This window comes from Pelecanus crispus, chromosome 2 (genome assembly GCF_030463565.1).
Source record: "Pelecanus crispus isolate bPelCri1 chromosome 2, bPelCri1.pri, whole genome shotgun sequence".
NCBI lineage: Eukaryota > Metazoa > Chordata > Aves > Pelecaniformes > Pelecanidae > Pelecanus > Pelecanus crispus.
This window is the reverse complement of record NC_134644.1, coordinates 79,709,267-79,720,058: the sequence shown is the minus strand read 5'-3', so window position 1 is coordinate 79,720,058 and position 10,792 is coordinate 79,709,267. Positions and strand designations below refer to the sequence as shown.

At 42.3% G+C, this 10,792-nt stretch overlaps 1 protein-coding gene across 2 annotated transcripts in view; it reads left to right on the top strand.

The window, feature by feature from the left end:
- Positions 1-624: 624 nt before the first annotated feature.
- Positions 625-10,792, top strand: part of CDYL (chromodomain Y like) — a 109,156-nt gene continuing 98,988 nt past the window's right edge. For both annotated transcript variants that reach the window (XM_075705335.1, XM_075705334.1), the window contains exon 1: positions 625-785. In XM_075705335.1, coding sequence (XP_075561450.1) covers positions 762-785 — 24 coding nt within the window. In that variant the 5' untranslated portion in view covers positions 625-761. The remainder of the gene's footprint in view (positions 786-10,792) is intronic.

Below are 10,792 nucleotides of genomic sequence, written 5' to 3'. Positions count from 1 at the left end.
GGGGGGGGGGGCGGGAGGGGGAGGAGGAGGAGGAGGAGGAGGAGGAGGAGGATGGTGCCGGGGGCGGCTGGAGCCCGGGCGGAGCGGTTGCGTGTGGCGCTCTCTCTGCGCTCGATTAGTGTTCCTGGGGAGGGAGCGAGCGAGCGAGCGAGCCGGGGGGACGGCGGGGCGGGGGTGCGGGGCGCCGCCGCCGTGCGCGAGTGCGTGTGCGCGCGCGAGCGAGCGAGTGTGTGCGCGTGTGGCGTGTGCGCGCGCGCGCGGGTGAGTGAGTGTGTGTGTGTGTGTGTGCGTGCGTGCGTGCGTGCGTGCCGGCCTGCCGGGCTGTGCGAGAGGCAGCGCGAGGGCGAGGGAGCGGGCGCGAGCGAGTTGCGCAGCTGCCGTGCGCGCAGCCCCGCCGCCGCCGCCGCCACCGCCACCACCACCAGCAGCAGCAGCAGCGGCAGCGGCAGCGGCAGCGGCAGCAGCACCTCACTGGCATTTAGCGAGCGGAGCTGCTAGTTGCGCTGGAGAGAGACGCGCAGGGAGGAGGAAGAAGAAGAGGAGGAGGAGAAGGAGGAGGGGAAGAGGAGGAGGAGGGAGAGGGAGGAGGAGGAGAAGAAGGAGAAGAAGGAGAAGAAGAAGAAGAAGAAGAAGAAGACGAAGAAGACGAAGAAGACGAAGAAGACGAGGAGGGAGAAGGAGAGGAGCAGGCCACACGGACAGCAACTGAAACAAAGTATTTCCAAACCAGCACCCAACTCCACCTTGTGAGGCTCCCCAGCATGGCTTCCGAGGAACTCTACGAGGTAACAGCCCCCGAGCGCCGGCCCTGCCCCCGGCCCCGCCGGCCACCCCACCCCACCCCACCCGCCTTTTTGTTGCTCTCGGGAGAGCCGGCGGTCTTGTCACCCACACTTGCTGCGGCTGCCCCTTCCCGCTGGGCCCAGCGCCTGCCTGTGTGTCCCCCCCCGGCCCAGCCTGGCCCCCCGCCCCCCCCCTTCCCTCCCCAGTTTTGCTGGAGGAGGACGGAAATGTGACTGAAAGGAGGAGACGGTAAAGTGTTACCCGTGGCCTGCGCCCCCCCCCCCCCCCCCCCCCCCCCCCGCGTCGTTCTCACAACACTTTGACTCCAGAAGGAGAAGGGGCGGGGGTGCTGGATGGTGGGGAGCAGCGCTGACAGCCGCGACTTGCTCCTGGAGTGAGCACGCCGAAGTGCGAGCCCGGCGGTGTGCAAAAATGTGTGCAAAGCCGAGTTATTGCATGTGTCCGGGAGGGGGGGGGGGGGCGGGCGGGCAGAGGGGCTTTCCTCCTGGATTTGTGTCTGTACCAAAGTCCTGTGCTACCATCCTGTGCCTTGGCCATGCAGCAAGCTGCGGTGATGCAAAATATTAAAATTTAAACTCCTCGGCTCTTCGTGCTCTAACGATACGGTTAAGGTTGCGAGGAAAGCCAAAAAGATTCAAAGTTAAGGCTCTGACACGCCATCCTTCAATCGTCACTCGGGAGGTGGTCAAAGGGTGTGCTGACAGGAGAGGAAGGTTTTGGGGTGAAGAAGGGAATGAGATGACAGCCTAACTTTGAATTTCCTGTCTTATGTGTGGCAATTTCACATCCTTGCCCTTAATTGAAAAGCATTATGGTTCTCTTGGATTTAACTTCCTTGTTGTTATTTTTACAAGAAGTCATCCCTGGGAGTGAAAAGCCGTTGTTGTTTTGGAGCCGTTCTTGTCTTTTGGGTAAAGAAGTGGCCACCGAAAACCAAAAATGCCTTTATCTCATAGTTAATATGTATCCAGGTGGTGTTCTGTAAAAAAATATTTATATCCAGAGGCTGGAAGGCTAAGGTCAAAGGGAGACAGACAGCCTTCAGGACACTTGACAGAAGGAGATGTCTTACTGTACCATTGGTGCACGTGTATCTCCTGTTAATGGAGTTACATCTGTGTGGCCGTGGGTGAACAGTACCCGTAGAAGCCAGTCAAAGGTGCCCTGGGTGGGCTTATGTTTTAAGCAAGTTGACTGCTGAGCGGAGGTGCTGAACTGATAGACTAGAAGACTGAAGGCCTGTATTCCCAAGACAGATAAATCGTGGTTAATTGCTTTGGCAAGTTTCCCCATCCTCATAATGTGGCTTAAGCCAATCTTGAAAGGATCATCCCTGGAAGTAAGAGAGAAATTTAGGGACCGCTCTGTGTGTGAAAGGATTGCCGAAAACTTGCTTTGACTTTGGAAAAAGTTCTGTTGGGTTTGTGGAGTTGGGCCAATAGACTGTGCTGTGGCCAATACTTGCTTTCTGTGTGTCGCTGTATTTGATCAAAGATGGACAAAGGGATATTGGTTTCGATCGGCATAAAAAATGGTGAGAAAAATTCTATTTGCTGGATGTTGGACTGAGGTTAAGAGTGACCACTGCTCATTACTCTTCCTGGTTGTCTTAAGTTGTGTTTGAAATGTTGACTTGTGCGAAAGGCTCAGTAGTCTGTTGAGCATGGCCGTCCTCGCTGGGCAGGTGGTGTGTGATGTCTGTCAGGTGAAAGCCTCTTTCGCAAAAGGCCTGAAGTGATAAACTACTTTTTTGTTTAAAAATCAGACACATCCTCTGTGTGAGTGCAAAGTTTATTTGAGATGCTGAAATTGTCAACGCTTTTGGACTCGGATGTGGTCAAGCTGTCTCTTTTGCAATTTTTTTTCCCTAAATTGCTGTTCGTTTTTGACAAGTTTTGTCTTGTAATGAAATTTATAGCCATGCCTGAAAAATCATAAAATAATAAATAATTTAAATATAGTGAACACTAATTTGGGAAGTATGTAACTGCAAGTTGACCTGAAATGTTGAATATGAGGTAATTTAAACCCTTCTGTGAAGTCCCCATGCTATTGACTGTGGGTTTACTCCTGTTTCATGGATATTTTCTGTGTAATTCATGCCATCCAATATTCTTTGAATCTGGTGACTGAAATCCAGTGCCATTTGTTGTACCTCCGTTTTTCCTTCTGAATCTTGATCTTGGGTCTTGATCGAAAAAAATGTATAATTTATTTGCGATTGTTAGACTAAGTATGAATGCCAACTACTCCTGCTGATATGTGTCATGTTTCTTCCAAAACACAAATGAGAAATCCTCTTATAAACAATAAAACTGAAGGTAAGTTCCTTTTTTTTTTTTTTTTTAAGGAAAAAAAATCTTTATGGATTCACTTGTTGTTTGTGGAATGATTTTTATTTTTACTCTGGAGAGAGGGAGCTGAACTGTAGGCCAGTGATTTGGAATTCAAAGATCAAAACCTTGAAATACACTGGTGGGCTGGAAGGATGACTTTATTGGGCTGGCTGTATGTCTGTTCCCGAGCATTTTAGAGGTTGTGGTAATGATTACCTGCTTTCTTGAGGGGGGAGAAGAGCTGAAGAAAATACGAAACTTTTACTGAAAAATGTTGAAGATACTTTTTTTCTAGATGGAAAGTGAAACAAGTAGTAATGTTGCCAACCTCTATGGGTGAGGTGAATAACATAGCTTTTCTGTTAGTAAGTTTGATTCTTCAAGTGACAACATGTTAGTGAGGTGGACAGACATGGAGAAACTGGTGAACAAGACAGGTAAAGGAAAACACAAGAAAAGGTGCTGCCGCGGTTTTTTCCCCAAAATTTGTTTCCATAGGTGTTGACATCTTATGGCATCTTTCTTCATGGGTGCCTGCTGCCATCTACATTAGTGTGGCTTTTGGAAAGTCCTTTTTACAGCTGCTTGGGCAAAGAGTAGGGCTACTTTCTTTCACACTGTGACAAGTTTGCTTTGCTTTACTGACTAATTGCCACCCATTGAAAGATTGTTGCTTATTCTCATCATCTTCACTGGAGTAATTAGAAGTAGGGTACCCACCTCATTTAGAAGGTTCATTTGGAAGCAAACTACGTTTGCTCTCTCTGCAGTCAAATCACTCGACCTCCTCTGGCAGACCCTTGCATTGATGTCTGGGATTGAAGTCATCCTGAATTGTGGTTGGCATGACAAATTTTTTTGATGAAATGTGGAAGTGATCTCATGAAAGTACGCCCCAGGACAACTGCGTGTTAGCCAGCAGGTCAGAAGTACCAAATGGTGGTTGGTAGACAAATACGAAAGCTGTGCTGGGTTTGGAAGAGTCCCTTTCCTATAAAATTCAATGACTTTTTTTGTACTGAGTGCGGTGGAAATACATTGAAGTTCTATGCCTGTTGGAGATTGTATCTAATCAAACGACCGAGTGTTTCCATTGGCATAACTGTAGTTAGGCTTGGGCCATGATTGCTACTCATATCAAACATTTTTACTGGGTTTTACCAAGAAGTAAGCAAAACAGTTTGTGTGAACTTTGCAAGTGCACCTATGCTTCGGTGTCGTTTCTTCGTTCTGTATTTCACCTTGACATGGCTCATAAACCTAGCGTTTTAAGGTGACTTAATCGATTTCCATTAAAATATTACAGGTTAACATAGTTAAAGTCCTGTAGTCCCCAACTATAAATTTTTGTATGTATTATAGAATGGAAAATGTCTTTTTTTTAATTCTTCAAGTGTCTTGCAAAATATATATGCATTTTTTTCATCCTGATGTCTAGTATTCTCAAGGTGATACTTCACTTCCAATGATGATTCAGTGTTTTTGACATTTTTTGACAGTAAATTATACACATACAGAGAAATTAGAAACTGAAACTAATTTCAGGAGCTACTGGCTGGAGTTCTATGGCCTTGCATTAGGCTATATGTCAAGTCTGATCACCTAATAAGACCCAAGGACACATATTCCATGAAAATTTAAACTTTGTGTGTACAGTAGTGGCCACAAGTCAAAAAAAGTGATCCTGTGGGCTGTTCTTCAGCTACTGTGCTAGCTTTTTAAATGATAGAGTATAGAAAACTGAAGGAGAAATGCTGTCATTTAGTTGAAAATTTGATACTACATGGGAATTACCCCCTTAAAACCAAAGTTTGTCTCACAGCCCTAGTAACACTGCAGCAATCAGATCTTCATGTTTTGTGTGTGTTTACTAAAAAGTTTAAACATTTATTTTCCTTGAGATAACTGAAAGGGTAAATCCATTATCTACAGTACGCAGCTTGGATTTTGTTGTAATTTCTTATGGCTATTTGATGAAAAATTGCTATTAACAACAAATTAGAATTGCCTGTTTGGGCAATAGCCATGTTTTTCCCCATTGAAATGGGTTGGTTTTATTCAGCCTGTCTTGCAGGAAGTCCAAATGTCTTGGGACCTATCTTCTGCTGCTTGTCTCTGATATGCTGATTCCTAAGGTCTTGGTTAAACATCAGTGACGTGTTCATAAAGGGGGTCTTACAGTCATTGAGCTGTAATGCCTGAACCTCCCCGATTTTATTTTGACAACAAGTGGTGCAAATGTTATTGCTTGTTACAGAAGAGGTAAAAAAGACTAAGACTTGCTTGACTAACCGTAGCCAACTAAACAAGACTAGGAATTTGCATCAGACCTGTTTGTGTTGTTTCCACCCCTTAGGAACTGTATGTCTGACTTAAAATAGAGCTGAGGATTAGCTGTTCATCCCCCTTTGGTGACTTTCACTTCTTTAAACCAGAGTGTGAATGCAAGAGCACGGCAGGAATGGAACCACCACATTTAGTGCAAGAAACTCGACTTTTTTCCATGTCCCTTGCCACACTGCTTTTCAACAGCTTGAGTTATCTCTCATTTCCTGTCCCAAAGCTCTAGACAGAATTGAGGAGATCTGGTGCCCCATCTTCTGCTGCACTCTGGGGAAATGCCTGAGCCCCCGGGGGCTCCGCCGGTGTGCCTCGCCCTCTGCGGTGCCACTGGCCTGGCAAGGATCTCGTGGCTGCTCCCAGAGTTCAAACACCCGCGGCCAAAGGAATGAAATTCTGCCTGGATCCTCTGTAGGATCGCAAATGGTTCACAGATAAGACAAAGCTTTAGCAGTTTTTATGCACAAAACTCTTTTGTACGTACCTGCATATGTGTCATAGGTACATTAAGAAAATAGATTTTTCTTTTTTCTCTGTAACTTGCTTTGAATTGCCCATGTCCATCAGGGGAAAAAAGGATGGGAGGGAGAAGAAGTGGGAGAGAGGGAGACATGCCCCACCCACAAAGCATGTGAGGCTCTGATAATTCTTACCTTCACAGTCTCTGTCTTTCACAGCAGGCTGCAGTTTCTTTTCTTGAGTTTTTTGGTCTATCAAAGATTGGCTAGGGTGGTGCCAGTCATGTTTAGAGTTACGGAATAATTGCTTCCAACTTAGAAGATTATACTATCACAGAAGGTTGCTTCCACTACACTGACGTTCAGTACCTCTTGAATGAGGATAAATTATTGGACACAAAGGACTTAATGAGACACGCCACAGCCCCTTGTTCCTCAGGAAGGTTGGCATAGCTGGAACAGTGTCAGTGATGCCGTGTTCCTCTTTGACTTCTCAGTAGGTGCAGCTTCATTTCTTCCTGACTGCTGCAGTGTGTCTGACCTGTGCCAAAGCAGTAGAAAAAACAACTAACATTCACAGTTTCATCTCTCTCTGATAAATACTCCATGCTTGCAAAGACTGTATTTGATACAAAACTTTGACAACCAGAATAACTTCTTAAGTATGTGATAACTGGATGTGCAGATCTGTTGGATATAACTGATATGCAGGTGTGTAATGCCACTCTTACTCTTCTGTAATAAACTCCAAATCTGGTGTTACTGGGCAATGTATTATTTTTAGGTATCTGTTGGAAGCACGAGCTCCACAGACTGTATTTTCAAGGTGAAAAGGGATGCATAAGTCTCTCCCTGTTAAATTCTGTGCCTTTGAGGTTTTGGATGGCTGGATGACATGTGATAACCTTATTTGTCAATAAATACAGGATTGTTGGGTTTTTTTGTCTACCTTAGAGTGAAACATTAATAATTTTCATATTAAACGTACCGTGTGCTTTCTCTGACAGTATGTCATTAGTCCAGAAAATATCTTAAAAATGAAAGTTCTGTATTTTTCATTATCAAATGTATTCTCCAAAGCCGTAGCATCTCTCTAAGAAGAGCTTTTATTTTTCTAATTTTTGATGGGCTTTTAATATTTACACACAAGAATTTTGTGTTCTTTGAAATAATTTCTTTGAACCTCTCTCCGTATTACTTAGAGGAAAAGAAAATTGGCATGTTACCAGTTCAGTACACTATAAAGGCAAGAGTATTTACTGTTTTCATAAACATCCTCAGAAGATTTACATGTGTCTCTTAATGGTGACCTGCTGTAGATCTTTTTCAAAGAATCTATGAATATGTATGAAAACATAGAATGGATATGGATAAAAAACATTTTTAACCATTGATTTGCATTTTTAAATGATTTTAAAGCCACTTTTCTAGCATAAAATGCAAAATAAAGCAACTACTTACTAAATATCTTTTAGCCATATATTTGTTTTATTGAATAATGAAAAACAAAGTAACTACTGTAACAGTTTTGTTGTGATTCTTCAGTGAGGTTTCACATTTTATAATTGCATTGCATAAAATAAATTGGCTCTGATCACATCTTCCTTCTTGGCCATGTTATGTCTGATGGTTTGTTTCTTTCTATTTTTTTTCTTTTTTGGGGGGGGAAAGATAAGGTATGTGTTTTAAGTGGCCTAACCACATCTGTAGTTGTGCCTCTCCAATGCTTCTGGCCCCATAGTTTCCGAAAGTTTCACAGCTTTTAAGTAAATCAAGTCATATTGTTCAATCTTTGCTGATTGTCATAGTAGCATCTGAAAAATCAAAACCTCTGTGTGTGAGTATCCTGGATGACCAGGGAAGGAAGGGGATATACTTTTTTCTTTTTCTTTTTTTTTAAGTGACTTTGTCATTTTCGTTTTGCAAAGACATTTAAATACCTCTCTAAACATCTCCACTTCCTGTAAAACACTGGTTTGTAGAAGTTTGCTTGGTTTAGGGCATAATAAAAAATTTGGCTTTAGTTTAAAGATGCCACAGTTTAAAGCAAGTTATGGGAAGTATTTTGTGATGTATTTATCACGCAAAAAAGTTAGATGTACATTTTGTAAATACGTATGTAGGGGAACCATTGAAGTACATTCTTAAGAAAGTGTTGAAATGAATATATCTTAACTCCAAAATACTTCCCTGACACTGTGATGTGCTTGAATGCTGTATTCAGTGGATATTCAGAAGTCTATAGTTTTTTAAGTTCTTTCCATAAAATGCAGTTCTTCAGTGAAATATGGGCTGGATATTGAAAACATTTTTGTGACCAGTAACAATGAAGGGTACAAAACGATTCAAAGTAACTTCAGGAAAGTTAGCTGGATTAGTTTGGCTAGTTGCTAAATCAGGCTGGTTTGTTGTGTTTTGATTTCGACACCTGATTTTCTCCAGTTATGTACATGAAATACAGCTTGTGCTAGCATAGAGTGACTCTTCCATCATATTTTAGTGGCTAGATCACTTACAAGGTTAAAACTAACAGACCTGTGTCTCTAAGAAATAATGAGAATCTAAGACTATACGTACTGGAACAAAAGATCCATCTAGTTCAGCATCCTGATTCCTTTCATGGGTCCGTAATATTTTACTGTCGAGGGGAAAAAAATGGGACACGCGGCACAGTGATAATCACCGGGAGCTTTCGTGGCTGGTTTTGTTGGGACCAAGGCAGATTTCAGCCTTGGTTACAAAAAGCCAGCAGCGTGACCTGAGCTCCCCAGATGTTCAGAGTCCACCTTCATTCCCTGCGTGCATCTGCCGGAGGGTTGCGGCTGCAGGCTGGGGCAGAGGTGGGCACATCTGTGGGAAGAGCGATGCCGTGCGTGTTTCTGTTGATCCTGGCGGGGCATGGCGTATGCGGGAGCACGGTGTGGTTGCCAGGTTGCTCACTAATGTTAGCACAATTGTTCGTCGGGCTAAAGTTTCATCATTTCTCTTCAGACAATGTTTCCAAACACTCACCGGGGTCTTGTTCAAATGGTAGAGTTTAAGGCGTTTGCACAAGTCTTTTCTGAGTCATAACCACTGAATACATTGCTGTTACTGAACACCGTATTAACTTGAACTTTAATTTTCAAGAAGAGATTGTTAGCTTATGTGATGAAACAAAACAGAAACACCAACTCTGAGTGAAATCTAAAGTCATCAGCAGTGTGTGCTCTAGATACCTGCAAAGTCTTCAGGGAAGACTTCATGTGCTTAAGGTCTGTATCCTAAAATAAGGTCTAGCTAACTGCTTTATGAGGAGACTCCTAGTCTAGAAAATTTAGAGAGAGGGGAATATGGCGACAGAATTAAAAAAAAAAAAAAAAGTAATAGCACTTGTAATAATAATTCTAGGAATTAATCTCATTATTTGAAATTAATACTATTTTGTGAGTGTAAGTATAAACCACAGCAGATTGTACTGGAGAATAAGCTTTCTAAAACTGGAAAGGTTGACGGAAAACTTTTCTTTAAAGAGAAAAAAAAGCAGATTTTTTTTTTTTTTTTCACTGTAGGCTTTTTGCTATAGAGTGACTCTATACTGTAACTCTTAGATGGCCCCTCATGTTTTCAAGGCTGGCAAATTTTTTCTTGCTTATTTGGGTCACAGGTAAGGACCAAACTTGATCTTTGATTAACAGTGCATTCTAAGAACAAAGAAACAGAAAGAAAGTAAAAACAATGATGTTTACATCAGACTGAGAATCTTGAGCTTTTGTTCTTAGTGTACTTTCCTGTGGAATTAGATCATAAATATGGTTATTCTAAATAGCTATATTCAAAGCAACTCTATGGTCAGTTGCGTGAGCATTTCTGGTTAAACAATTTCTAATGCTTCCTGAAAGTGACGCTGTAGAGCTTCTTCCTCTGGTAGACCGAGGTGTCTGTAGGAACAGCTCACCACCGTCCTTTGCAGCTGAAGGAATAACTAGGTGTCCAAACATTCCCAAGGGCAATGGAAGTTTTAAATTAGTGCAGTTTTAGAGGAGTCAATCAATTTTCACTTATGATACAGTAAGGTCAGCAATTTCAAAGTTAAAATTTAAAATGTCAGTGCACACCAGATGGTTTATAGTGTATATACGTGCTAGAGAAGGTTAAAGCATGGCTTACAAATTGTTTTCAGATTTGTTCTTTCCTTTGCCTGGTTCATATGCTTAGTGTTATGTACTTTGTGTTTTGATTTGATTGTACAAAAGGGTATGTGTTGAGTGGGAGAGTAAAGGACACTTGATCTCTATTTCATTTTAATTTGGAAAAAATATCCATAAGACAAAGTAATACAGAAGTCTAGGATGAGTTTATTATCATATGACTTTTGAGAGGCATGAGTTCCAGAGAATTAACATTAGAAAAAGCTGTATTTTTACCGAGGTCATCAAGGAATGACGATCAATAACAACAAAGAATTTTTTCCCAGATGCTGATGGCAAATAAGGTAGCGTCCTGTTTCAAAGGATCCATCAGTGTTTCAGATTCTATTTTGCTCATGTTAGAGGCATCTATCTTGTATCAGGGCATCTCCTTAATTGATTTGGTTTTCCTCTCTTGTGCATTGTACTCACCAGATCTCCTGAGATTTGTGCTTATTTATTTAAACTGCCCAAGAACAAACTATCAGGTTCTGAATGAGAAGATGGGAATTATTGTATTTAAGGATACTTCTTTGAGATTTAACATTGTGGGAGTGTTAAAACATGGAAGCCAGTGCATCAAGCAGTTGTTGATTTGACAGCTTATGCCCATGACTACAGAAACCAAATATATGAAGGATTACTACTTCACAAATCTTTAAAACCACACAAAGACGGGATCTTG